At 38.9% G+C, this 27548-nt stretch overlaps 4 protein-coding genes across 7 annotated transcripts in view; 3 read left to right on the forward strand and 1 right to left on the reverse strand.

The window, feature by feature from the left end:
• The window catches only part of si:ch73-40i7.2 (FYN-binding protein 1), a 15279-nt gene extending 12336 nt beyond the window's left edge, over positions 1 to 2943 (forward strand). The window contains exons 11-16 of the mRNA XM_017413340.3: positions 528 to 588; positions 811 to 853; positions 993 to 1155; positions 2060 to 2093; positions 2306 to 2343; positions 2450 to 2943. Of these exons, the coding sequence (XP_017268829.1) occupies positions 528 to 588; positions 811 to 853; positions 993 to 1155; positions 2060 to 2093; positions 2306 to 2343; positions 2450 to 2487 (377 nt within the window). The 3' untranslated portion in view covers positions 2488 to 2943. The remainder of the gene's footprint in view (positions 1 to 527; positions 589 to 810; positions 854 to 992; positions 1156 to 2059; positions 2094 to 2305; positions 2344 to 2449) is intronic.
• Positions 2944 to 3250: 307 nt separating this feature from the next.
• smim7 (small integral membrane protein 7) lies at positions 3251 to 5554 on the reverse strand. The gene is made up of 5 exons (XM_017413383.3): positions 5451 to 5554; positions 5206 to 5247; positions 5068 to 5120; positions 4433 to 4523; positions 3251 to 3884 (listed from the first exon to the last, which is right to left on the reverse strand). Exons 1-5 carry the CDS (start codon positions 5474 to 5476, stop codon positions 3869 to 3871), a joined length of 228 nt encoding a protein of 75 aa, XP_017268872.1. The 5' UTR covers positions 5477 to 5554; the 3' UTR covers positions 3251 to 3868.
• Positions 5555 to 6322: 768 nt separating this feature from the next.
• Positions 6323 to 13122, forward strand: tmem38a (transmembrane protein 38A). Its single transcript, XM_017413289.3, has 6 exons — positions 6323 to 6592; positions 9413 to 9569; positions 9757 to 9941; positions 10512 to 10599; positions 11216 to 11333; positions 12443 to 13122. Exons 1-6 carry the CDS (start codon positions 6466 to 6468, stop codon positions 12641 to 12643), a joined length of 876 nt encoding a protein of 291 aa, XP_017268778.1. The 5' UTR covers positions 6323 to 6465; the 3' UTR covers positions 12644 to 13122.
• Positions 13123 to 14728: 1606 nt separating this feature from the next.
• comp (cartilage oligomeric matrix protein) lies at positions 14729 to 26840 on the forward strand. Of its 4 annotated transcripts, none has more exons than XM_025005356.2 (19): positions 14729 to 14885; positions 17783 to 17856; positions 17994 to 18045; positions 18316 to 18464; positions 19620 to 19757; positions 19971 to 20048; positions 20562 to 20714; positions 20806 to 20910; positions 21551 to 21658; positions 21735 to 21894; positions 22095 to 22213; positions 22824 to 22876; positions 22961 to 23154; positions 23242 to 23420; positions 23505 to 23577; positions 24287 to 24483; positions 25034 to 25206; positions 26141 to 26280; positions 26620 to 26840. In XM_025005356.2, the coding sequence occupies exons 1-19, from the start codon at positions 14819 to 14821 to the stop codon at positions 26676 to 26678; spliced, it is 2271 nt and encodes a 756-aa protein (XP_024861124.1). In that variant the 5' UTR covers positions 14729 to 14818; the 3' UTR covers positions 26679 to 26840. The 4 variants fall into 4 exon arrangements, with proteins under 4 accessions (XP_024861124.1, XP_017269062.1, XP_024861125.1 ...); XM_017413573.2 differs by having other exon boundaries at positions 14730 to 14885; positions 23505 to 23553; XM_025005357.2 differs by lacking the exon at positions 14729 to 14885 and adding an exon at positions 15710 to 15914.
• Positions 26841 to 27548: the final 708 nt, after the last annotated feature.

Raw genomic sequence — 27548 nt, forward strand, 5'->3', positions numbered from 1 at the left:
TCAACCCCGAGGAGACCCTAACCCTAGCCCTGGGCCAAAAGTCCCTGACCCCTTCAACCCCGAGGAGACCCTAACCCTAGCCCTGGGCCAAACGTCCCTGACCCCTTCAACCCTGAGGAGACCCTAACCCTAGCCCAGGGTCAAAAGGCGTCACTATTTATCAACAAAAACAAAGACCATTTTGTCTAATTTAGTTCATTTTTCTCTATTTGTAATCACAAACCTTCTAACATCAACAAGATTTCCAAAAAGATATTTGAGCAAAACCATTCTTTATTTTTACAAGTATTGCTATATTTATCTCCTATAAATTGCTGTTATTGACTATAACTTTTACTGAACGTGATTAAATACACTACTTTGCTGGTTTATAATAAGTTCTTGGACAATTTTCCTCTTATATGACCTTCTTTTTGTTCTAAATATGTTTGAGTTGTGTTTAAGCAAATAATACTTGCTACTAAATACAAGTATCAATTTAAGAATCAGTTTTATTTGTAATTTCTTTTTTCTTTCTTTGTTGTCAGACGATTATGACGACGTTCAGCCAATGCTCGAGGATTTCCCCCCTCCTCCGCTTGAAATCAGGTATTTATTCACGTCTGATTCACTGAAAGGAAGCAGAAAATAAGAAGCTAAGATGACAGAAAGCTGTAGAATCATTTTAATATGAAGTTTTAATTTGACCTGGTGATGAATCAGACCAGACGATGATCGAGGAATGAATTCATCCCATTTTCTGTGCAAGGAAAATGTCTTATCCTTAAATTTATCTGTAAAAAATGTTCATTATTATTATTTTTTTTTCAGCATAGATCCCAAAGTGGAAAAGGACATGAAAAAAAAGTTTAAGGTAAACTATTTTCACAACAAAATATCTAGTTTAGCTGGAAATAATGAGATTTTCCTGTATGCTTATAGGTCAGATTCTGCTTTTATTCCATTGGTTTCAGTATGAGAACATACTGACCTCAGTGATCGTTCTTCCTCAGTACGAAGGACCCGTCAAGGTGCTGCAAACCATGATGGTGGATCCAAACTATGTTGTGAAAAAAGTCGGAGCAAAAGATCTTCAAGTGACGCCGGGAGAGATCGTGGATGTCATCCAGCAAACGAGCAAGAAGAAATATTTGTGTCAAAGCAGAGCTGGAAAATGTACGTGAACAATGTTTCGAACCAGATGTTGTTTTGATCTGCAGGATGAGCCGTACAGATTTAACTGTGTGGGGGTGATTTGATGCTTAAAGTTAAAAAAAAGGTGTTAGTAGAAGCTGGCTCATGCCCTGCCAAGCTGTCGGTGAGTACAACAGATTTAAAAGTATTTATTCCTGACATTAATCTACAGAGCTCCATAAAATGTTCTTCACGTCACATCTTTGTAAAAAGTTCACATTTTATATTTAAAGTGAAGAAAGACAGAAAAGACTCTGGCTCCAGTGTGAGATTAGGTGATGAAGATTAATATGAGCCAAATCCTAATGAAGACACTCTCTCACACACACACACACACACACACCTACACACACAGTCCTGTTGTCTTTTCATCAGAGAGCAAAAAAGTATGAAACTCTGACAGAAAAGTGGTCCATTAAGACCAAGCTTAAACAGTATTTTTTATTTTTATTTTTTGGACCTTTTCTTTTTTTGTGAAAGCACAACTAATGTCCACTCCTGCACATCAGGGACAACATCTGCGCTGATGTTTCAGCCATAAATACTCGATCAGGAAGGACACAACGTCTCAAAGTTTGCCTCAGCGGCATCACCTTTAATGTGCCGATTAAATAAGTGTTGTGAAAAAAAATAACACGTTTGAAAGTTTATTTATAAAAGCATAATGCACGTGAAGTTTTAGGCAAAGAGCAGCTCCCTTTTTTAATTAAAAGCCTAGCATTATTTAAAGGAATGTAAAATATTTTTATCGTTATAAATGACAGCGTTGGAGCCATTTTAATCAAATCTGGAAAGTAATGTTAAACACGATCACACACGCTCTGTTAAAGTGTGAGCTGCAGTGGTGGCGGACCATGAATCATGATTATTTGTTTTTCCTCCACAGATGGTTACGTTTCAACATCTTTTCTTCTTCGCTTGTAAGTTAATCCTCAGTTCATTATGAAAATTTATACATTTTTTGTTCTGTAGTTGTGATTTGTTAACTAATCTTATTATGATTCCTTCATTTTTAAAAACTTTTTTAGTTCTTTTTGATTATTTTCAGTTACTTAGAGTAATTAAATCGACATATTAATGCCTCCAAACCCCATTTTTCTGCACTTAGTTTAACAACAATCTTTCATTTCAGGGAAGGTGAAATATACGATGATGTCGATTATCCAAGTGGTAAGTTTAAATCTTCGCAGTCTGTAACAAATATTATTTAATACTCATTTATTTCTCCTGCTTACTTTGATATCAGTCTTTATTGGCTTGTTTGTTTCTGTTTCAGATGTCTACGACAACGATTTCCCACAAACAAATTACTAAACGTGTCAAACTTAATGCATTTATGGGTGACAGGCAAACTGTTTTGTAGAGAAACTAAAACGTTAAGGTGAGTGAAGTCGTGAAATGACTATGAAGGAAAGAAGTGATTAAAAAGGTCACCTCTGTCCAGGTGGTAAACAAGCAAACTAAGCCGTATCAAAGTCAAACTGAATGCCGTCATGCAACTTTAAACTATTTACAAGCTATAAAAACAAACTATTTTCTGTTATATTACCAAAAGCAAACTGACATTGATCTTTGGGAGGATCCATGTTGATGATTAGTTGCTTCTTTCTTTAAAGGATCATTTCTTGGTTGAGTAACGCCCTGAGATTAATTAAAACTGCATCGTCTGTCAAACTGCTTGTACAGAAAGTTAATACACTATTTCTGTTGCTTTGTGTATTTCTAAACATTGAAGATAATTTAAAATAAATGTTGTATTTTTTTTCTGAAGTTTCTGGGTCTGTTTTTCTTCCACATATGGAATTTTAAGAACCCTGAGTGTTATATCTGGTTTAGGAGGAGCAACAGAACAATAATTGGAAACTTTTTTTACAGAAAAACAAGAAACACTAAAGATGCAACAAACATCTGAACCAATGTTGGAGCAAAGAAACAAAGTTTTACTCGATCTTCACCTCAAATGTTTTTAATCAGAGGTTTCAAGGTCATCTGGATTATTTTGTACAATTATTATTTATGGTAATATTTTTTAATTTTCATGTTTTGACAAACAAGACACCAAGAGTACATCAGGATCTTACAAATAATCCGTTTTTAATGCATTCTAGGTTGTGCTCAGTTAAATCTTTTAAATGACTAAATAACTTTACAGCTTAGAAGAAAGTAAATATTTGAGTTTAACACTCAGTTTATATTGATCTGCATAACGAGTCTGAAATTATACTTAAAAGGAGAAACTTATTCTTTATTTAGAGCAAGTGTACAAGTATTTACTTACAGCTCAACAGATTTGAAATAAAGGAAGATTTTTAAACTTGAAAAGCAGCACAAAACATTAGATCTGATGGACAAAAAAACAGTGTTTATCTACAAACAAGGTGTTTATGAAAGAACTAAAGTTATAGTGACGCCTCTGCTGAATCCAGCTTCAGCGAGGAAGAAATAAAAGAACGTCTCAAACATCAGGAAGGCGAACAGTTACAGCCGAAACAAGAAGGTAAAAACTTCTGAAAGAAAAGAAAACTATATCCAGTTCAGCCTGAAGGAGATTTAATATTTCTGAGTTGTAAACAAAACGGAGCAGTATTTCAATCAAAAGGGACAAATAAAAAGAAGCAGAAATGAAGGAGAAGTTTGTAGTTTTCGTCTTGAAGAGCTGACTTCCTGGTGGAGGTCCAGCCGCTCCGAACTCTGATCATGATCCAAACAATCTGAAATTTAAAGACATTCGTCTGGTTAGAAAAGTTTAACGTTTTATAATCTGCAGAGTTTCTGTCCCAAACTGGAAAGAGGTTTAAACATGAGACGTACCGAGCTCAAAACATTCAGGCTTTATGAAAACTAACCAGAGGAGCGATCTGGAAACCTGAGAAGTTTTTTAGAAACGTTAAATTTCTCTGATTCAGGACGTGTCTCTTAAAACATTTGATTTTTTTTACATTTGTCTTCCTCATCATCGGGCAAATAATGTCAAGAGCGTACTCTGAGGGCATTCTCATTTTTATCCATCAAATTAAAGTTCATTTTTAAGATTACATAAAATCCACTGTTTAAAGAAAAGAACAACCCCACAGAAACTCTCGAGTTTAAATCTTGTCGTGTTTTTGTTATAATGAATCTAAGTACTTTTTATTTTTCATCTCGTCGGTGAATTCGAGAGACTGAAACATTCAGACTGACCGGTCGTCTTCACTAATCCCTGACTTCACCGCTGTAACGACAGGGATCATCAAGCTCTCACAAACACAGAGATACTCACAACACCATGCAGAACATGATGAAGACGTTCCACAGCGCGATGAAGATCCTAAAGTACCGCAGGCTGAGCAGGAACTCTCTGATGTTGTCGCCTGAGAAAGAAAAGTACATGAACAACACTGAAACTAAAACTATTACAAACCGTGCAAATTAAATTATGACAGATGTCTAGTTACACATCAGTGGATTATTTGTACTAAAGTATTATTGAGTAACATGAGTGTAACTCTGGAGGTGGAACTTGTTTTTAATAAAAATACAGCATCAAGTCCGATTTTAGGTAGAAATATACTACATATCAAAATAAAAACTAAAACTAAATATTACCACTGGTTATTTAAGGAGACAAAAGTATTCTACATGACATGTTTGGCAATTACAAAAGTGAGCCTTTATGTTAATAACTGAAACTAAATGGTCTAAAAGTAAATAAAGAAGATTATAGTTAAACTACTGTGTGTCAAATACCTGTGTAATATATTTAAAAAGTACATAAACCTGCACAGATATGTGCAGTATTTATAGTTAGTTTCCACCACTGCTTGTCAGAATGCTAATTCCATTTGAAATCACTTTAGATTGATGTGAAAATGAGTATTTTCCTTTATCTCTTTCTGCCACACATCACAGACTCGCCTGTTGTTGGAGCTCCGGACTCATCTCCAAAACCCTGCGACTCTTTCCTCTTCCTGCAAAACATCTGCAGTTAGCATTAGCACCAACCTGTGGCTGTTTTAATGTTTGGTGTAAGGTTTAGGACGTGGTCACACTTACAGCTTGAAGTTCAGCACGGCCCCCGCGTTCACCAGTAAAGTCCTAAAGAGACAGAAGAAACGGCGATTGAGAGCAAATGTTGTCAATGACGAGCTAACGCTGTTAGCTGCTGAGCTGGCGGTAACTTTTCACGAGTAACAAGTCTCTCTTACGACTAAAACAGAACATAGCAACATAAACGTAACCCCCCTCATCCAGACAACCTACTCTGAGATGTAGAAATGGCAGCACAATTGATTAATTACCCGAAAATTAGCAGATCCCCGAGCATTTTGTCAACACAAGTAATCCACTTCCGTGTTTCTTGACGCAATCGGGAAAGTAGCCAATAGGAATTCAGAACGCTGTTGGAGCAACTCGTGGGATTTTTATGTCCTCAATTTAGACTGTAAGGCGCCAACTGGCGTTAAATTCTTAATGGCAAAAAGAACCAGAAGCATGTTTCGACGTGAATTTTGAATTGATTTACCATAAAGACAAACTTGATGAAAGGGTTTATATAAAAGAACGGCTTGAGCCAAAGGATAAAATTGCCAAAAGACGCCAGAAGTTGTGCCTTGAAGAATCTAGTTTTTAAATGTGAGGATTTGGCGCCATCTAGTGGGCTTTTTATGGAATAACAATAATAAAATTATTTTTATTACATTAAAAAAAGATAAATACGAACCATATAATAAGCGTTGTTGTAAATTTAGGCAGTTTGAAAGCTGTTTAATCTTTCATTAAAACATTTTTGCATTATTCAGAGGAATGTAAACATCAAAGGTTGGGATTAGATCTGATCATTGGGCTGTGAGACACGGATGGAGGATCACCTGATCCGGATTATGGATGTTTTCTTTTAACAAACGGATGATTTAATGTCTGCTTACAATAAATACGGACACGTATTTGGGTCTCTGCTCTGCCTCCCGGCTTCATTAAACCTCTGCCGGCGTCTTGTAGCCCAGTTCTGGACAGTAAGGACGTCTTTTTTCTGGTTTCCTGCTCGGTGTGAAGCAGCAGAAAGCTCCTGTCCCCTCCGGAGGAGCAGCTGGCCCGGAAGATGATGATGATGATCATGATGATGATGCAGCTGGGGGGTCTGGATGTGAGCGGTATTAATAGGAGGGCTTGAGTGTCACGGGCTTCACTTCACAGACCGGGGGGGCTCGGCGGAGAGTCGCAGGTTCGGGGGGCTTCCGATCCAGACTGCGCAGTTGGAATAAAAAAGGAAAAACGTCAGGATTCTTTTTCTTCTCTGCTCATTAAACAGGAACCATGGAGAACGTGCTGGCAGTTCTTAATCTGGGCGATTTAGCCCACGCTTTCTCCAAAATGGGAATGTTTCCCGTGTTTGACCTGGCTTATTACATCGTTTCCATCCTCTACCTCAAATATGAGCCAGGTGAGAGGCTTCAATCCCACTTTTTTCATTTGCTCTCTAATGTTAAATGTAATTATCTAGAATGTATGCATGTCTTGCTCTCAACAATTTCTATAGATTGAACAGATATAACTCATATTAAAATATTTGAAGTGAAATAGTAAAAGGAGATGACATGTTTGAGCAGCACATGTAATTTTAATGTTTTTTTTTAAGCTTTGCAGTGCCTGAAAAGTCCCTGCCTCAGTTTACTGTTTTCTGTATGAACCCTTTCCTTATAAAGCATGACCTGTTACATAAACTGCAGCAGCTCTGCTCGGTTTTATGTGTGTTGGTGCTGCAGATTGATCTCCTTTGCACTGTAGGAAATCCCTCAGCACCAAGGAAACCTCCCAGGTTTTTTTGGGTTGATTTTCTCTGAGTTTGGAGTGAGCTGCAGGGTCCGAAGGAGGATGAAACCTGAGCGAAGGCCTGTGCATACCAGCAAGAAATAGAAGAGCCTGAAATAGACAGAGCCTCCAAAGCCCCCCCCCCCAGATGAGCTTTATTTTAAGGCCACAGAGGAGTTTTTATTTGTACTGAACTTTAAAGATGAATTAAGAGGTTGGATTGACAGCCAAGCATGATTTAGCTGTTTCTGTGAGTAGGAAAACACTGTCATCAATCTGGGGTCAAAGTTCACCCAGACAGAAAAAGCTCAGTCTTTGTTTTCTTGAAGCTCCAGGAGAGGAAACCAAACAAGGAGGCAGAGTTAAAACCTCCTTAAAGCAGTTTGTGCAGCGATGATTTTAGAGTCTTCAGGATGAATGGAGCAAAAAAAAACTGATCTTTAAGTTTTCATTTCACATCTTTTTCCCAGCCTGGCAGTGATAAACATGCAGAGTTAGGCTTAATTAATGTTTTGGCCTCTATTTACATTATTCCCCTATTTTACACCATCTATCTGGATTAAAAAGAAAAGAATATCCTCTGTTAACTTATTTAGTTTATCCCCTGCTGTGTTCATAAGGGTTAATAATAATGTTGCTGTGTTTATATTACCTTAAATGAGAAAAAATAATGTTGTAATGTCACTTGAATCAAGGAGGGCTTTAGAAATAAGTCTAAAAGTTGAAACCAAAAAGAAAAGTCCACTGTAGCATGTTTCTGTCTGTTTGACTTACAGAATTTTCATACCAATAATTTGAAAGTCAAATGACTCGAGCTGCTGAGACTTGTTCGATCAGCTTTTATCGCCTCTGTCGCAGCGGCGAGAACTAGTTCATGGCACACGTTACAGGAGCACATGAATGAGTTTTAAATGTAGGGGAAGGAGAGACAAGTGTGGGGTCAGAGGTCACGCCATGCCCGACAGTCGCTGTATTTATAGACAGGGCAGCATTTCTCAGGATCACGTTGCTCTCAGGCTGAGCTCAAGTCGACACCCCCACCCACCTGTTGGAGATTCTGCTTCACGTCTCGGTTTACTGGATGGGTCCAACATGTGGATCTAGATCCTCAGAAATCACATGCAAGCTTTGAAAGGTATATAACACGTCATGTTTGTTAGGACTTAATGAATCCAGGTGACTGAACATGCCTGCAGGCACAAGGTTCAGGGGGTCAGGAGGCTGCAGATTCCATGAAAAGCTTTGACAAAAATCAGATGCGACAGAGATGCATAAAATAACAAAACGAGCAGAGAGTCACAAAAGAGACAAAGACTGAGCAGAACGTGAGTCAAACAGTTACAGAGAAATGAAACAAGTATAAAAATGATCTCAAACGTGCAAAAATAAGTATTAAAGCAAGCCACAAAATCACAAGAACAACCTCAAAAAGACTCAAAAGCACAAAATTAAAATAAAACTATAAAATATGGACCGGTGCACATAATGACAAATTTCAGGTTCTGAACAACACATTATAGAAATTAAATGTTTAGCATTAATGACACTAATAACACTAAAATCATCTCTTGATGAGAAATGATGGAGTTGTAGCTGATTTGGTTTGATTTTCAAACCTTTTAAACAAAGTTATACGCGATCTCATGCTGCATTAAGACTTATAGCAGAGCTCAGAGTTGGTGTTGTGGTCGACTCTCAGCTACTAAATCATCTGAGACATTTTTGGTTGGTTAGCTGTGGCTTAAAACATTAAAATAAATGATCTGTTTATAAAGAACTGCTGGAATCTGTATGCTTAAAGGATTGTTTGTTCATTTACAAATGAGCGTCAATATTAGCTGAGGATGAGAACGTGGACAGGCTGGGTGTGTCCTGAAATATGAGGCAGGTGCAGATGAAGATAAACACTGATAAAAAGTCTTCAAGCTTGGAACAGTGTGCTGTTTGTGACTCAACAGGAAATTTATACGGTTCTAACAAGAAGTTTAATAAGTAAATGTTAATTCTCATATTTAAATAATATTAATAAAAAGGTAATAACAGTTTACAGTGAGGTTTTCAGGATCAAGAGAAGTTTATTATTCTTTTTATTTAAAAAACACCTTTCTGTATTTGTTTGGAAATAAGTCAAATGTACAAATGAATGATTCTGAATGTATTTTTGTTTTGAATGAGTAATTATTTTGCAATGAATTTTAACATGTCATGTTTTCAGATAACCACTAGAGGGGGCCAAGGTTGCGCTTTGTAGAAATATTTACCTGCAAAAGTTCAGTTTTCTACACTTTTCTCTCCCTCTTTCATTTTGATTATTAACAACTGTCTTTTTATTGTTACTGTGAGCTAATTCACCAACTTTAATCTAAAAAAGAAAACATTACGAGTGTCCGTAACCCTCTCTGAAAGTGTCCACAGTGTGTGCAGCCCTGACGTCTCGTCCTCTGTGCTGCAGGCTCCGTGGAGGTTTCTCGCAGGAGTCCCGTGGCCTCTTGGCTCTGCGCCATGCTCTACTGCTTCGGTAGTTACATCCTGGCAGACATCATGCTCGGGAGCAGCCCTTTAGACTATTTCCAACACAACAGCCACATCCTGCTGGCCTCAGCTGTCTGGTGAGCCAGGATCCCCCAGATAAATCTGCCTCGCTCAAACTTTTAAATCAATAAATTATGAAAAACTGTCTCTGTCTGTCCCTCGTGTGTGACTTTGGATTTAAATCTGCACTGTGGCCAGGATGCTAAACAAGTGTTTTCATTTTTCTGTGCATCATCTTCCTGCCTCTGTTTGAAACACAACCAGGTATCTGATCTTTTACTGCCCTCTGAACCTCTTCTACAAATGCGTGGCCTTCCTGCCGGTCAAAATGGTGCTGGTGGGCCTGAAGGAGGTCGTCCGCGTTCGCAAGATCGCCGCAGGTGTTCACCACGCCCACCACGCCTACCATCACGGCTTCTTCATCATGGTGATCGTTGGATATGTCAAAGGTCAGTAAGCTACATTTAGAAAGCGTAACAGCGTATGTTTTTATTGTCACTGAATTAGGGATGAAAAATGCTCAACATTTCTGCTTTTTGCAGAAACAATAAGGTCACAAGTTATTTACTGCGTGTAACTCAGTATTTGTTGTTACAATAACGAGTAATTCTACCTAATCTGCACTAATTAGAGCTGCTGGGAGCACCTGGGAGGCTTACAAATGTCCCAGTTTTGCACATTATAATAAGAAACTGGTTTCAATGCTCAGTAGACTAACATTAAAAGCTTAAATGAGCTTTAAATAATTTACTCATTTGCTTCAAAGTCCGAGGGAGTACACCCTGTTAGACCGGGCAGGTCTGTTGCTATAAAATAATTCAGATCATGTTTCCGCTGTACTTCCTCAGTTTTTTTGTTGTTGTTGAGTGTTTCATGAACCAGAAACAATCCTAGAAAGTATGATGTTGTGGAGAGACACCCTCCAGGTGCTGAAAATAATAATAAAACAGACTGGATATAAATGGTGACACAGAAACAGACTATTTTGGCCTCATTTTTGTCTATTTTTATCCTCTCAGGATCTGGAGTGGCTCTTATGTCCAATTTTGAGCAGCTGCTCCGCGGTGTGTGGAGGCCCGAGACCAACGAGATCCTCAGCATGTCATTGTGAGTGTGTGTGTGTGTCCGAGCGTGTGTGTGTGCTTTCTGAACAGAAAAAAAACACGTATTATTGCAGCTGCTGAAGGTGAAGGCAGACCGATAATGTTATCACCTGTATCTGTGTGCCTGTATGCAAAAGATCTCAGGGATCAACAAATAGATTTTATTGGAACCATAAGAAATTATATTTGTTGCTGACATCTGCAACAACACAATACAAAATGACCGCCACAGCCTATTGACCTTAGCCTACACAAAAGTGTCTCTGCCTCAGTGAATATTACAGATATGGAGCTAACATTTGGTGTGGTAGTAGCTGAGAGTCATTCACAACTCTTAACAGATCGTGTGAGACCTCACAGTATCACAAAAGATTGAACTAAAACGGCTATAATTTTGTCATTTCTCAGCATAATATGATCTTAGTCTAAAACTCTGGCACGAAAGGCAGCGGGCGATTTAAAGATGAGTTTGATCAGTAAACATGAGCAGGTCTTCATAGTGAAAACAACACTTCAGTGGGTTTTAATGTACAAAATACAAACAAGGTTTGCTTGGGAAGATGAGCATGAAAACAAACGAAGCTGAGTTTCTGTTGACAGGCTGTTCTTGGTCTCTGCAGCCCGACTAAAGCCAGTCTGTACGGAGCCATCCTCTTCACCCTGCAGGAGGCCCACTGGCTGCCAGTGTCCAAGAGCACCCTCATCCTCGTCTTCACCCTCTTCATGGCCACGTGCAAGGTATAATTCTGACTGCTTTGTACAGGAACTAAGGATGTTGTTTAGCTTTTCTTGTGAAACCTGATCTAAGCAGTGCACAGAGCAGAGTTTTAGAGAAACTGGGAGTATAATGAGGGACTCTACGGTAAAACAACTCCTGGAAATGTGCAGAAAAGATCCCTGCAGCAGATCTGTGGTTCTGACCATCGGTTTTATAGTTTCTGCTTCAGTCAGAGGAAATCGAAGTCAAACGTAACAAGATGTACAGAATTTAAATATTGACCATCTCTTCAACAGATTCAGTCTCCACATCTCCACACAAGATGCTGCCACACATCCGTTATATCGTGCTGATGACTAACACACAGACAACAGTATTTTTTTATCCATATCAGCAAAAAGTGACAAACACTCACAGCAGATGATGACAGTTTTTATAGACTTGCTGCCTTTCGTCGGATTTATTGGTGACCTGCATCGAAAACTTCTCACATCCACCTAAGGTCAGAAGTCCTTTTAGTTAAAGGCCTCAAAACTGGGGCGACTATTTACATTTATTTACAATTAATATTACATATTGAGAACAACACAGTCACTACTCAACCTACTGATCCTCTTCTGAATTTATATTAATATAAAAAAGATTCACATAACCTCCTGAGACCCTTCATCCTACTGAGGACATTTGTTTTCTGCTCCTTAATGTTTCATTCTGTTCAGTTTAGACCATTTATCCTTATTCAGAGCTTTTAAGTTTTAGATTTCTTTCAAAATAAAATATATATTTACAATTTTTAACAACTCATTGTTCCAGATTTTAGGGGTGGTCATTGCCCCCACTTTAAAGCACCCCTGCTTCAATAATGCTTAAATCTGATCATAAATATTGTGGTTCACTAATATTAGCTTTTAAAGGCAAAATACGTTCAAACCACATCATAACATCAAGAAAATATGCAGAAGTTTACTTATTTAAAGTGTCACATTCCTGTTTTTATAATGTAGACACAATGGATCAGTAAACCAGAGATCATCTGATTACTTTATCAGATTTTTAGTATCCAAAGTCTGAATTTCTTGGCACAAGTGCAGTCTTTTTTCTGAGCGCGAGCCTCTCTTTGTCCTCCCAGGTGGTGATGACCGCCCGGCACTCTCATGGCTCCCCCTTCGCCCTCATTGAGTCCTGGGTTTGTCACCTGCTGTTCGGCTCTCCTCTCTGCGGCGATGAGGACAACCATCACCCTCCCGCCGCCGTCCCGTCTTCTCCTCTCAAAACCAAGGAGGAGCTGAGCGAAGGCGCCCGCAAGAGGAAGGCCAAGAAGGCTGAGTAAAACACCTCGCCGCGCCGCCGAAACTGAGTCTGACTCGTCCTCATGCCGCCCGCATGACGGGACTTCCCATTCCCTTTTTTTTTAAAAAAAGAAAAGGAGCAGTTTGTTCTTTCCCCTTCTGTTGGAGCAACATGGTGCTTTCTGTATTTTACAAAGGTCCAGGACTCTGTAAATACCAAGGAAAAGGTTTCACACTTCAACCCAACCTGGACGTTTATGTCTCGATGTGTCTGTGAACACCTGTGTGGTGATCCACGTCCAGGAGCTGCAAAACCATCGCTCCATTTCACAGTTTTCCTTCAGTCCAAAAACAACAACAAAAAAGTTTCATCAGCTCAAATAAAGAGAGAAAAGAGAAATGTATTCAGCTCTTAATCAGAGAATGTAAGTAAAGCTTTATGTTGAAGAACATTTCGCTTTTTACACTGAGATGAAAACAACTTTGTTTATCTTTAAATAAAATCAGAAAAACATTGTGACCTTGTGTGTTTTTTAAAGATTATTCTGTGTGATTTTAACACTTTGCCTCCACTTCTTGTTCAGTTTATATAAACTCCGTCACGTCACCTTCTGAGACGATCATCAGAAGAAACAGAGAGATTTTTATGTTCCCAAACTAATGCTCCACCTTCGGTAATCCTTCACTAAAGAAGATTAAACAGGGTTGTCACGTTCATGTGCTCACAGGAGCAAAGATAAAGATGGGAGAATGCAGATTGAGGAGAAGTACAGCTGACTAAAACGCTCCTTTAAGTTGTAATGGAGTTTCCGCTGATAATAAAAGAGATCTGTTCGAACAAGCAGCAACATTCAGCCACACAGACTGACTGCTACCTGCAAAGATAAATCAGTTTATATCAACTAAAAGCTGCAGAAAACCTTCCTGCTGCTGAGATGAAACCTCCTGCCACTAAGTCCCAAATGTTCAGGTAAAATAAATCTTAATCTTAACATCATATTTGCCTGAACTCGTGTTTTATGTGTGTGGAGAATGTGCATTTCTATCTGTAAGTCTTTACAGTGAAAATGTTCTCTGTATGGTTAAAGTGTTTAAATCCGTTATTTTATATTAAAAACAATCAGTCGAGTTTCATCAGCGATTCCGTTTATTTTTGTCGGGCTTTTTAATCCGTAAAACGTCTTTCGATTTCCAGCGTGACTCTGAAACAATAAAGAGTTGGACGTTTTGTTGGATTAAAAATGGCTTTCCAGGACAGCATGTGGACGAAAAGATCTGGATTGTTTTTCCTGCCGAGGCTCAAACTGAGACGTCTCTCCTCTTTTAGAACAAGGTCACAAAGCAGAGGAGGTGATGAGTGTTTGTCAAGCTCACACGGACCAAAACCCCAAAACCTTCAGCATAAAGAATGTCAACAGCATCTGCTGATCTCATTACTGACTCTCTCTCTCTCTCTCACACACACACACACACACACACACACACACACACACACACACACACACACACACACACAGAATGTCAGATTCAGTGGTTATCGTAAATCTGCAAACCAACAAGAACAGATCTGTGGTTTCTAACAAAACCTTCCTGAAATTCTCCTTGTTTTTATTCAAACAGCTTGATTCCTTGTTTGCAACATAACCAGGATCAACAACAACAAAAAACACTCGTAATGGTCATCTAGCAGGATGTCAAAACCAGTATTTAAATATTTTATTAATTGGTATCTAGATGAATTTGTAAAAAAAATGCTGTGAAAAGGTTCAGGTAAATATATGTTAAATGTCGACTCTAAAAGGTTTTGAAGGTGATTATTCTGTAAAATTTGAAACAGGAGGAGCAACTTGTTTATTGCTCAACACAATGTGTGACAAAGACAGAAATTCTCTTTAACAGGATCGTTTAAAAAAAGGAGCAGGAATAGAGGCTCATGTTGCCTCATTTTGGTTAAACACATCAATTAAAATGTAAAAGGTTAAAAAAAGATGGAGATGCTTCCATCACACTGAGTGCGTGTTTGTGTTGAAGCTTCAGGGGAAACGACAGAGAAGTAACTCAGTAAAAGGGGGGAGAGACGGTGGGACGTAAGGGGAGGACATAATGTGCGTTGGTGGAAAACGGTTTGCAGGAGGAGCACTGACATCGAGTCAAAGGACGCACAAAAGAGAGGAGCTGAAGCTGCTGCACCTGAAGAAACAAATCAAAATAAAATCATGCTGTGGTTGGTTGGACTGACCTTTGCTCTCTGCACGGGAGCACAAACTGTGACAGGACAGAGAGGTAGGATCAGTGCTTCTGTTTCACATTATTATTATGCTGATTGTCTTTGTTTCATCAATGCCTACATTACATGAAGAAAAGAAGACTGTACCTTCAGTGGAGTTGGGAAAAAATGAAAGAAATTGATCTCTGAATGGATTGATTTCTTGATTTATGATGTTGCTGACTGTAAATATAATGATAAAAATACACAGTTTCATATAAATCAGCAAATGGAGGACAAATAATGTTAAAAATAAACAAAAATCACAAAGGAGTGCTGGTGATACCTCAAGAATTTCATGTTTTATTATGATTATATTTTATGCTTTTGTCAAAATTAGCAAACAAGTGCAAAGAATAAAGCCCAGCGTTGTGAACGTGACGTGTTCTCCGCGAGTCAATCAGAGAAAATAATCCGCGCGCTCCTTCTGTCGCCCTGTTAACACAGACGGTGATTTATTTCCACTACCTTTTCTTGGAATTCATTCAGTAAACAGAGTCGCCGCTGATGAGAAGAACACGTTTCCTGAGCTTCAGGCTCGAGAGATTTCTGCTCTCGTACGGCTCATCTGCTGTTAAAATGTTGGCAAGTGAAGGGCCTGAAGGAGGCAGGAGAGCTGTGGTTATCTTGAAGAAAGTCTTTAATCCCAATTCTTAAAACTTTGAGACTTTGTGGGAAGTGTAACTCAAAACTGAATGCAAGGATTTCCAGCCCTGGTCCTCGAGGATGTTTTAGTTGTTTCTCCAATTTGACACACCTGATTTGAATGAATGAGTAATTAACAGGCTTCTGCAGAACCTGAAACGATTAAAACATGCAGGATAGTGGCCCTCCAGGACCAGGATTGGGAACCACTGCACTATGGAACATGGTAACCATATCAAATGTTGAAACCAAGAAATTCTTCCCTATTTGCCAGAAAATGTGTGGAATTTGAAGCTTCTGACTGAAGCTGTTTTAAGACAGCATCTACTAGTTCTTCAATTCAATCAGATTTAAACTCTATTTCTCCAAAATGAAGCCATTCAAGGAGCTATCTACAACAGGTAAGATGTTAAACCCTCTCACAGAACCATCTGAACTACTCCTTTAAGGTTTTATGGCTCGTTTTTAAAGACTTATACAGGTCGGCCCCTCTGCTTGTTTACATGACCTTCTGAGCCTTCATGTTCCAGCTCGCTGCCTGAAATCATCCTAAGGGGCTCTTCTTACGGCTCCTAAATCACATCTCCACAGCTTACTGGGCCTTTTTTGTTAGAGCTCTGAAACTCCCTGCTTTATGTCTCAGACGGACTAACTTCAAATCCTCCTCTAAGCTGTGGCCTTTTCACTGCTGGAACACATGTTTTTGTTTGTTTTAATTGCTTGCTCTTGATTTAATAGTTGTATTATCCTTTATATCATGCTTCTGAAAGACACTCTGGTACCTCTGCCTAATTCTTCATATTTGTCAGTAAGTTACCTGCATGTAAGCAGGGACCTTACTAATTTACTGTATTGCTAGTTACACAGCTTACTTAAAAAGATGAGCAACTAGCAATAAATTACATTTAACTGAATGAATAAAAGTGCAGAACCTTACCTTGCCAAATAGTGAACCTGCTTCAGTTTATATCTGTGTTATTAATAATTGTTAATGCTTTATGAAGTGTTTACAAACTCATGAAACACCTATTTAAAACATTAATAATCCATTATAAAGAATTATTATTGTGTAGTGGCACAAATGCTCTGTTTAAAAAGTGTTATAGATATTAAAAATAAATACTGGAGTTTAAATTTGTCAGAAAACCTGACTCACAGTGTGGACAAAACCATTTATAGCTGATGGATGTGAGAAACTGTGAGCACTGGTGCATTTTAAATGATTTAAACCAAATGTGTCTACTCTTACAACAATGCAATGTGTAAATATTCCAGCCTCACTTTAAACGTGAACTTTTCAGCGTTGCTGAATTAGATTGTGACTCTTGGCAGATGGTTGAAAACAGGACAAACCTCAGGGAAAACTGGAATTATGGTCAATCCTGGAAGATTTATAGAGACACCAGGACACCCACTGAGTTTAATACCTGCAGGTATGTAGGCTGGAAAATGTAGTTTCCAGAAAATCTTCTATGAGTCCATAGTTGTAAAAAAAAAAAAAAACCTTTTTGTTTCAGCTGGAATCAAAACATGCAGACTGTGAGGGTTTTTCACACCAAGTCTGTGTTGGCTGAAGAAACCATGCATGTCTGTATTTACTCCTCGGCGTATTTTTAATCCCAGATGTTCTTCCAACAAAGAAAACTAAAAATGGTCAGAAACCATCAAAACACAGAACAGAAACACATTATAGCTCCTGTCGATTTACTTAAAGGAAGTTCAGAAGGGTTTTTATTTAAAACCCTAAAGACTAATCAAGTTAAAGGTCGCTTTATTCTTTTATTAAAAGCTTACTTCACTTCTATGGTGTCTAAAAGTAGCCTAGTCTTGTTTTAGGATTCCATCATTTGACTTTAGTTTGTTTTATGAGCCAGAGAGTCCAGATGTGAACAAACTCCCCGCCTTTCTTCAGACACTGATGTCAGTTTAGTCTACATTTAGCTGGAAAGTGTTGAAAACCGTTTAATAAAATTATATTTTGAAATTGTCCAAATCATTAAGAGCTGATTATTTATACACAGTGTGGCCTAATAAAGTGAAAACATGCATTAATCATTAAACTAACAGCAAGATAAAGAATGAAACTAACAGGATCAGAACATCTGCTTTCATTGATTTACAAAATATTTCTCCTCCACATTATCTGGTAAAAATGGTAGCAGCTTATTTAAAAATGTTCAAGCTTATGTTTCTCTACGTAATTATCAAACATGTGTTTTAGAAGATGCAGACATTTACCGAAACGATTGTGTTTTCTGTCTGAATCCAGATGGAGAAATTATCAGTCAGATTAAAATGACCAATCTCGTTCTGGGTGAGATTAAAGAGCTGCTGAAGCAACAGGTAAACCTCCTTCACTCTCCTAAAAACAACTATTTACTTTAATTTTGATGGTTTCCACTCACAGTGAAAGATTAGATACTGTAAGTCTGTTGTGACTGGTGGAAAAACTCAATTTCTTAACTTGTTGTATATTACAGGTTAGAGAGATAGTGTTCTTGAAGAACACGGTGATGGAGTGTGAAGCCTGCGGTGAGTTCTCCATCAGCTAATTTAACTTTTTATGTCACAACAAGGACCTTTTCTTTCTCCCTTTCACTGCAACATCTTTACCAGATTCGCCAAAACTTCCAAACAGACTCCAGACATTAAAGTACTTCAGACTTGTGTAATTTGACAGGAGCTTTGGTTTGTCCATCAGAGGAAACGGAACAAGATGCTCAATTTAAAACATCAGAACGACCTGAAGCAAGAGATTTCATTTAAACAGAACAGAAAGCAGCTCATCTCCTCTCTGTTTAGGAATGGGAGGGATTCCGCCTGTGTCTTCCTGCGTGCCCAACCCCTGCCACCCCGGGGTGAAGTGTGTGGAGACCCATGACGGTGCAGAGTGTGGCCCCTGTCCTGAAGGCATGCAGGGCAACGGGACCCACTGCACCGATGTGGATGAGGTGCAGAAATATGACATTTTGCACAGGACACAATGCTTCTGTTTAACATCTGTGTCATTGTTATTAGATTTTGTAATATGTTTTTGTATTCTGCTTCTGCCTGTTCCTGAGAATCATGTTTCTTTTTCTTGTTAAACTATGGTATATTTAGCATTTTTATAACTGGAACAAATTACCTTATTTTTGCAACATGCTACTATTTACAAAGTGTCTGAAGATCCAAGTTAAAATTAGGTCTTGGGTAAGTTTTTATGTGTAAGACACAAGATTAGTTCATACCTTGCGTTTAGGAACTTTTTACGCCTTAATGATTCATAAGTTAATGGCTTAACCAACAAAAAAGCAGAATATTCTTTTGAAAACAATCAGAAATAGACTAAATTGAGCAAAAACTAAACAACAACAACAACAATAACACCCCATACTAGTTTTTTTAAATAAGGAGAGATTTTAAGGGCTATTCCAAAGACCAAATAATCAAAACTTTTCTTAAGGCTGTTCATATAAGCACCATGGCCAGGCACAAAGGTCAGTGTGTTTGAGCTTTTCATGTCAGCATCCTACATTTTGTGACTAAATATTGTCAGCATTTTACACCGAAACAAGCTTGGCAGCAAGGACCAGAGACATCTGCCCTTCAGAGAACAAAACCCTGCAGATCCTGAGAGTTTCAAAGAAAAGAATGGTGGGGGCAGTGATTTGCATGTGAGTTCAGTGCTTATATAGGACCTCGGTCGTGTTTAAAAGAGTGGACCTCCCACACTTTTTGTTTGAACTTCTCAGATGAGAAATGAAACGTCCTTCGTCTTACAGAAAAGAAGTCCAGTTGCTTTGTTTTTGGACCCCTAGGGTTCGTTTTGTCCTAGATGACTGAGACTCTACACAAAGCCCTGCAGAGCCACTGTCCACCCCCACAGGTGTTTTCACTTTTTGCCTGATTAGAGGTTTTTCAGTGCTAACAATTCCACATACAGCTCTCCAATTCCTCCAGTTAGCAAAAGTGCAAAATGCCAAAAGCCTAAAAGGAACTCACCTAAACTTAGAGTAAGTCTGACAACCTTCTGACCCTCCTGGTTTGCTGAATCTGTCACAGAAGAAAACTTAAAAACACATTTATGCAGTTGATCCTCTGACATGTATCCTTGTGGTTTCCAGTGCACGGTAATGCCCTGCCACATGGGTGTTCGGTGCATCAACACCTCGCCTGGTTTCCGCTGCGGCTCCTGTCCTGCAGGTTACACCGGACCTCAGGTTCAGGGTGTCGGGCTCGCCTACGCGTCTGCCAACAAACAGGTCTGCATTTGTTTTAACCAGCAGCTAATTTTAAAATTGTCCCATTATTTCTTCAGTTGCTCATATAGTTTTTTGTATTGTTTTGTATCGATCTACACGATGGGACTGTAATTAATCCACTTCTTTTCATTTCTTTCTGCCTCTAGTTTAATTGTTTTTACCTAAACCTGCTGTCAGACGTTTTTTTTCTTTCTTTCTGTTTGTTCATGCAAGGTGTGCAAAGATATCAATGAATGTGATGGTCCAAACAGCGGTGGCTGTGTGGAGAACTCTGTGTGCATGAACACACCTGTGAGTCTAACATGTTGATCTCTTTAGCATCATAAACTGAAGAAAAAAATTGTACAAAACAAAAAAATCAAAACACCTTTTATGTAAAGGTTTTACAGCATTTTACATGGTTGTCCAAAACAGCTACAACTCTGTCTTTTCTCAGCATAAGATGATTTTAGTTTAAAACTCTGGCATGAAAGGCAGCGGGCGATATGCATTCCTTCAAGAAGTGAAATGCTAGGTCTTTAATTGTTTAATGGAAACATTTCAAAACATTATCTGTGACTCCATCTCCTGTTTCAATGCTGAGTACACTTTGGACAGATGTTTCTGCATTACAGTCATTATTTATACATTAATGTGAGGTCAACATTGCTTTTATTTAAATGTATGAGGTAGCCTGAGAAAAGAGCAATACAATACTTACCAAAAATCATTAAAATAGATAATCTGCAGCAATCAACAGATGGTTTTAACATAATACTGATTGGAAGTGGGTTGATGTGTTTTTAATGCTTGTCGTGTGATTAGGGCTCGTTCAGGTGTGGACCTTGTAAAACGGGTTATGTTGGGGATCAAAGAAGTGGCTGCAAGCCTGAGAGAGCTTGTGGGAACGGCCAACCCAACCCATGCCACGCCAGTGCAGAATGCATCGTCCATCGAGAGGGCACAATCGAGTGCCAGGTGAGCCAGTTTAAACCCGTCTGACCACTGACAGTGACCATACAACACCATGGTGAATAAAAACAGTTTGTAAACCATTTTTGATCCTCAGTGTGGAGTGGGATTGGCTGGTAACGGCTACTTTTGTGGTTCGGACATGGACATCGATGGCTTCCCCGACGAGAAGCTCAACTGTCCTGATAGAAACTGCAATAAGGTGAGTTTCCTTGGTCTCTGCATTGATAATCACAATTTATTTACATGCAAAAACGTAAAAGAAAAGGTTAAGATATTTTGAAGTGGGTTTCTTTGCAATTTTAGTAGTCAGCAGCTTACCTGCTGCAGACAGCAGTCAAAACAATCCGAGGAAAAATTTTCATAAAGAAGTCAAGACCAGGACCTCAATCTGAATTTATTAAAGCTGAAACATCTCTGATTAAAACAGCCTAAAACTCAGTTTTTGGGTAAAGGCTTTGTTACAAATCATTAATTTTTTCTTACATTTGAAAAGAAAAAGTCCAGATGCAAAACAGAAATTCCAACAAAAAACTGAAACTCTTATGCTGCACCACCATCAAAGTTTACTGGAAAAATAACCAAGTTAAAGTGATGCAGAAAAACTGGTAAAAAGTACTTTTAAATGGCTTCATTGATGTTGTGGATTTGCATTTCATAAAGCCAAAGTGGGTATTCTAATAAGCTACAGTTTAAAGAAAATGCATTTTTTTGGAAAACTATTACCTTAGAAGGTTTTTACACTAAAAAAATCTGTTTGCATGTGGCTTGTTTTGCAAAATAGCCAATAGCTTGACTCCTTCATTGTGTTGTTTATAAAATCGAATGAGTTGTTTTTGCAGGATAACTGTCTCACTGTACCAAACTCTGGTCAAGAGGATGCTGACAGCGATGGGATTGGAGACGCCTGTGACGATGATGCAGATGGCGATGGGATCCCCAACACACAGGTTCATCCACGAACGCACGTGCGTTCACGTTTTCCACAAGAGTTCACTTACAGAGACTAAAACCCGCTGTGTGCAGGACAACTGTAGGCTGGTACCCAACGTGGACCAGAGAAACACTGACGAGGACGACTTCGGGGACGCCTGCGATAACTGCCCTGAAGTCAAAAACAACGACCAGAAAGACACAGATTTGGACAAATACGGTGATGAGTGTGATGACGATATGGACGGGGATGGTGAGTCTTTTATCATATAAATGAAACAACTTTAATGACAGAATAAAATGTTTTATTAAGAAATTAAAAATGTGTATATATTTTTGAATAATTTTAAACAGATAAAATAGTTAAGTTCTGAGTGGTTAAGTTGCTTCACAGGTATTACATAAATCATTTGGTTGTGCTTACTAAATTTCTTCTGTTTTCTCTCATGTTAGGGATTCCCAATCACCTGGACAACTGCAAAAAGGTTCCCAACTTTGACCAGAAAGATCGAGACGGAGACAAAGTGGGAGACGCCTGTGACAGCTGTCCTTATGTTCGCAACCCCGACCAGGTGAGAACTGGGTTTCTGCTCTTTTCTCAGTCTCACAGCAAAACAAAACTCTGCTCCTGGTAACATGCAGTAAGGTTTTCCTCGTGGTAGTTGAACACAAAGTGGATTGTTGTTGAGGTTGTTGCTCTGCTGGCAGCTTTATTCGGTTTGAAACAGGCAACATGGGGCCCTTAAACCAGGAGCAAGGCTTTTTTCATATGGCCACTGACGTCCTCGGAGAAAAACAAAAGTTTCATCTTGAAATAAGATCAAATGAAGCCAGCTGGTAAACTTATTGTCACAAGTATGAGTTTACAGGCAGTGTTTGTATACCAAAAAAGCATCGCTGCATCTTTCAACACATCTACCTAAATGAATGGTTTTTTACAAAAGTTTTTTGTTTTTTGAATCAGCCACAAAAACAAAAACTTTTTTAACTGTGCATTCTTGAAAGATGACACATTTTGTGTGCGATAAATGAAAACACTGTTGCGTGTCCATGTTTCAGTCAGGGTGTGGCCCTTTGATTCCTTTAACTCAGTCAAAATGACACTTTTTTGGGGGGGGGGGTAATCCTGCCCTTCACTACCTTGGACAGCATCATGTTAATAGCTCACATCTTGGTTTTCAGATGGATGCGGACAACGACCTGATCGGAGACCCCTGTGACACCAACAAGGACAGGTACTGTAGATTGTGCGACCTGGCTGGTCTTATTTATGTTCACCTGTTATATTTCTCTGTTAAAACCTATAAAATCTTCTGCAGTGACGGCGACGGCCACCAGGACTCCCGGGACAACTGCCCAGCCGTCATCAACAGCTCTCAGCTGGACACTGACAAGGACGGAAAGGGAGACGAGTGTGACGATGACGACGACAATGACGGCATCCCGGACCTGCTGCCTCCTGGGCCTGACAACTGCCGTCTGATCCCCAACCCGCTGCAGGAGGACCTGGATGGTGGATGACACCCGTGATGTATTCAAGCTGATGTGCATTTCTCTTTTTTTTTAACTCAGTAAAAGCTTAGTGTCCTCCTCCTAACAGGTGACGGTGTTGGCGACGTGTGTGAGAAGGATTTTGACAACGACACCATAGTCGATCCCATTGATGCTTGTCCAGAAAACGCTGAGGTTACTCTCACCGACTTCAGGGAGTACCAGACGGTTGTTTTAGACCCTGAGGGAGATGCACAGATAGACCCCAACTGGGTGGTGCTGAACCAGGTTGAGAGACCGTTTAATGTGCGATTCATTTTTATGTCACAAAAGGCTCTGTTTCTTTTAAATCCCTTGTTCTTGTTTGCGCAGGGCAGAGAAATCGTCCAGACTATGAACAGTGACCCTGGTTTGGCTGTTGGTAAGAAATCTCAAAGTGTTTTAGGTAAAGCCTCTGAGACTTAAATCAGGAAAAAATGAAGGATAATAGCGCAGACTAATGTATATGGAATTAAATGTTGATAACTACCTTGCTTTTCAGTGATACCAAATTCGAACGGGTGGGGTTTTGGTACCTGACAAAGATTGGAGAATTTAATAAAATTGTAATTGGACAATATTTTTTTCCCCCTTGGTAGTCAGAACAGTGTGTTTGTTTACCTTCAGACTACACCCAGTCTAATGTAGGTCAATCAATGTGACTCAAGTTTCCATAAGGTTTTTGCAGAGTGCTTTGTTTACATTGAGTGTATACCCGCGCTTCTGAATTTTATATCAATATATCTGGACTCTAAACTCTTTTCAACTGAAGATAACCATTTTTATTTTTATTTTTTAAGGTTTGTAATGAGTACCTTTAGCTTCTTTCACATGAGTGAAAAAAAGATGTATCCAAGTACAAAATATATTTTATCTACATGTAAACATTTGAACAGGTTATGAGCTGGTTTGTAATGGAAACCAGTAAACGCTATGGCCTAATTACATTCCTAAAAACAGTTTTTTGAGTAGTGAATGTGTGACTCTTCACTCTGTAATGTCATTTTCTAAATTTTCTCACTCCAGCCTTAAGCACTAAATATGGGAGGCCGACACAGACTTGGAAGTTTACGTTTTTTCTGCTCTGTTCGTCTGACCTCTGAACTGTCTCGTAGGTTATACTGCGTTTAGCGGCGTGGATTTTGAAGGGACGTTTCATGTGAATACGGTGACGGACGACGACTATGCTGGCTTCATATTCGGGTACCAGGACAGCTCCAGTTTCTACGTGGTGATGTGGAAGCAGGTGGAGCAGATCTACTGGCAGGCCAACCCCTTCAGAGCCGTGGCACAGCAAGGCATCCAGCTGAAGGTAGTTTACCGCCGGGCCAAAGGAATACAACTTCTACAGTAACACCAGACAAATTAACATTATTAACCAGGCCCAAAACAATTTCAGTATTTAAAAAGCAGCTTTAAACATTTCTGCATTCTTATAGTTTATGTGGCTGTCTGCTGGAGAGGTATGCCTCATAAATTAAACAAGAATTTATTTATTTTTCTTCTATTATTCTCAGTCGTCAACTGTTTACAAGATTATTATACTAGTATAGGTTCAAAGTTTGGAGTAATAGGATTAAATATTTTAACTTTTTAAACTTTATGTTGCTGCTGCACCTGCCTATATCTTTTTTTCCTGAAAAGCATCAGAACCTGATGGCTATTTTGTAGGCATTAAAAAAAGAAATAACCAAGAAAAGCCTTGATTTCTGCCTCCTTTAAAGGTTATGTATGTTTTGGTGTAGATGCCAGCAACATCTACAAAAACCTTTTCTAAATCACTGCAGGAAGAAAAAAAAAAACCTAACTGACCAGAACAGTCCAGACTCCCAGACTTCATGCTGCTCGTTGTTTCTGATCAGGCGGTGAAGTCAACCACAGGTCCAGGGGAGAACCTGAGGAACGCCCTGTGGCACACCGGGGACACCAGCGAGCAGGTCAAACTTCTGTGGAAGGATCCTCGCAACGTTGGCTGGAAGGACAAGACTTCATACCGCTGGTTCCTGCAGCACAGACCTGCTGACGGATACATCAGGTACCGGCTGAGCTAAGAAGGGCAGTGGACCTACCTGACCTGCTACACTTCAAATTAGAAGATATTTCTGAGTTCCAGTGGAGCTTTTTGGGAGTGATACTCCCCGTCACTAAAAGCAGTCTGAACTGCTGTCAGATGACTTGTTCTGCTGATTTTGTCAGAGGAGATGAACTTGAATCTACAGGACAATCTTTCGTTTTATTTTTCTTTTTTACTATCAGTTTCTCTCAAAATGTGTCTCCAAGTTCATTCCAAATACTCAGTTATATCCTTTATTTGTCTTGTTTTTTTCTTTATCAGCTTTCTATGATTACAGTCTCAGAAAGCTCTTTGTTTTCTGTTTACTGCAAAAAGTATGATTTAAAGAGCAACACTCTGGTCTGCAGATATGCTGACAGCACAGTTCATGTCCAAAATGTCCTTATATTTCTGTCACAGTTGGGGTATGAGAGAGAAGGACCCTCATGCAAGTTATAATGATGATAAAAATATTAATGGATAATTAAGCACTAACTAAAAAAGGGAATTCAAAAACTACTGATGCATATAAAAATTTGGAATCACAAAAAAAGCTGCATCAGAGGGAGAATCTGACAAAAAGTCTTAAATCCTGGAAATATTCCTGCTGATTCAGTCACAGACTAACAGAATAAGTGTTTTAATTAACAACTCAAACCAGGTGTGTAAGAGAGTAGAAAGTAGGTCTGATCAAAACAGGGAACAGACCAAAGAAATTAAACTGAAACAAAACAACAGAAAGTTGATCTTATTAAAAAACAGGACAAAATAAACTAAAATTAACAAAATAAAGAACTAATTTTAAAAAACCAACACTTTCAGCATCATTCAACTTCTGTGAGTGAATAAAATCAGATCCAGCTGTTAAAACTATTCAACGTTCACGATGACTGAACAGTTGTTTTCTGGCGTGCAGAGTTCGTTTCTACGAGGGTCCTCAGATGGTGGCGGACACAGGCGTCATCATCGACGCCACCATGAGAGGAGGTCGGCTCGGAGTCTTCTGCTTTTCCCAGGAGAACATCATCTGGGCCAACCTGCGGTACCGCTGCAACGGTGAGCCGGCTCGTGGAGAAGCTGCAGGGAGAACCCTTCCCTCAGCTCATCTTTGGTTTTTATATCTGCTGAGTCAAGCCTGTTCCACAAATAGATCCGGGTTGATTCAAAATACATTTAGTTGGTTTTAAAATACAGCAAACAATTTATTTAGATCAGTAGAAAGATGCAACAAAGAAAACTTTTGCACATTTTAAGCTGCTGTAGAAAAAAAAGATTTTAAAGTACATTTTATTTTGTTTAGGATTAAAACTCGGATATGTAGATGTGCATCAGCAAACTGATGCTTTGAATGCCAAAAACATAAATTTGACTCGTTTTAAAAATGTCTTGTTTTAGACACTCTTCCTGAGGACTTTGACACCTACCAGACCCAGCAGGTCCAGCTGGTGGCCTGACGACAGCAAACAAACCCAAAGAAAAGACGTTCCGACGCACAGCCAGAACCCAGGAAGAACATCACAGGAACGTTTAATCAGAGGGGAAGTGATGGAGCACAGCAGTAGCAAACTTTCCACCGGAGACCGATAACAAAATTAAAGGTTTTAATTGTTACTCAACACAGTTTTCTGTCTTTAATCTTATTGCTAAAATATGACGTCCTGCAGAAGCTGAACTGTCTGATTCACCTGTGGATAAGATTGCTTCAAAAACAAAAACTACAACTGCACATATTCCACAATAAAGACCAAAAATCAGAAGTTAAACTCTTGATTATGGTCTGTAGCTTTACAAGGCAAAAGTGTTAGATTTTATCTTTTGTAAAATGATAACACAGAAAGTTGCACCTATTTTAATGATTAATTTCTAAAATAAATGCTGTAGTTTTGTCAAAGAGACATGAAGAATTATGCTTTTTCAGGTAAAGAACATGAATGGATGAATAATAGTCAGCAATGATTGGTCCAAAACAGCTAAATCAAAGAATTTTCAGTGAGTTGAAGATGACAGAAAAGCTGTTTTTTTTCTTGGTTTGTAATTATTAAAATGCCTTTTAATTAAAACAGCAGATGTCAAGCTGAAATCTGGAAAAGCAGGAAAAGAGAGAACAGCTTGTTAAATTTCTCTGAAGATATTTGTGGTACTCAGAAGAAATCAAGATGTCAATTATTCTGTGAACTGTAGAGGAAACTGAAAGATGCTGAACTATGTGGCAACACCAGTGACCTGCTAACAACGAAAGGTGCAAAAAAAAAAAGTATTTTGTTGTTGTGCACCAGAAGAGCCAAGACTGAAGTGTATGATGTGATGTTCTCAACAACAAATTC

Source organism: Kryptolebias marmoratus, linkage group LG24, assembly GCF_001649575.2.
Source record: "Kryptolebias marmoratus isolate JLee-2015 linkage group LG24, ASM164957v2, whole genome shotgun sequence".
Classification (NCBI taxonomy): Eukaryota; Metazoa; Chordata; class Actinopteri; order Cyprinodontiformes; family Rivulidae; genus Kryptolebias; species Kryptolebias marmoratus.

Coding starts and splice junctions, on each gene's coding strand:
- tmem38a (XM_017413289.3), top strand. CDS start 6,466: ATGGAGAACGTGCTGGCAGTTCTTAATCTGGGCGATTTAGCCCACGCT. Junction 6,593..9,412: donor CTACCTCAAATATGAGCCAG/GTGAGAGGCTTC, acceptor TCTGTGCTGCAG/GCTCCGTGGAGGTTTCTCGC. Junction 11,334..12,442: donor TCTTCATGGCCACGTGCAAG/GTATAATTCTGA, acceptor TTGTCCTCCCAG/GTGGTGATGACCGCCCGGCA.
- comp (XM_025005356.2), top strand. CDS start 14,819: ATGCTGTGGTTGGTTGGACTGACCTTTGCTCTCTGCACGGGAGCACAA. Junction 23,155..23,241: donor GCTGCAGGAGGACCTGGATG/GTGGATGACACC, acceptor TCCTCCTAACAG/GTGACGGTGTTGGCGACGTG. Junction 23,421..23,504: donor ACTGGGTGGTGCTGAACCAG/GTTGAGAGACCG, acceptor TTGTTTGCGCAG/GGCAGAGAAATCGTCCAGAC.
- smim7 (XM_017413383.3), bottom strand. CDS start 5,476: ATGCTCGGGGATCTGCTAATTTTCGG. Junction 5,248..5,450: donor GGGGATCTGCTAATTTTCGG/GTAATTAATCAA, acceptor CTGTCTCTTTAG/GACTTTACTGGTGAACGCGG. Junction 4,524..5,067: donor GTCCGGAGCTCCAACAACAG/GCGAGTCTGTGA, acceptor TTTCTTTCTCAG/GCGACAACATCAGAGAGTTC.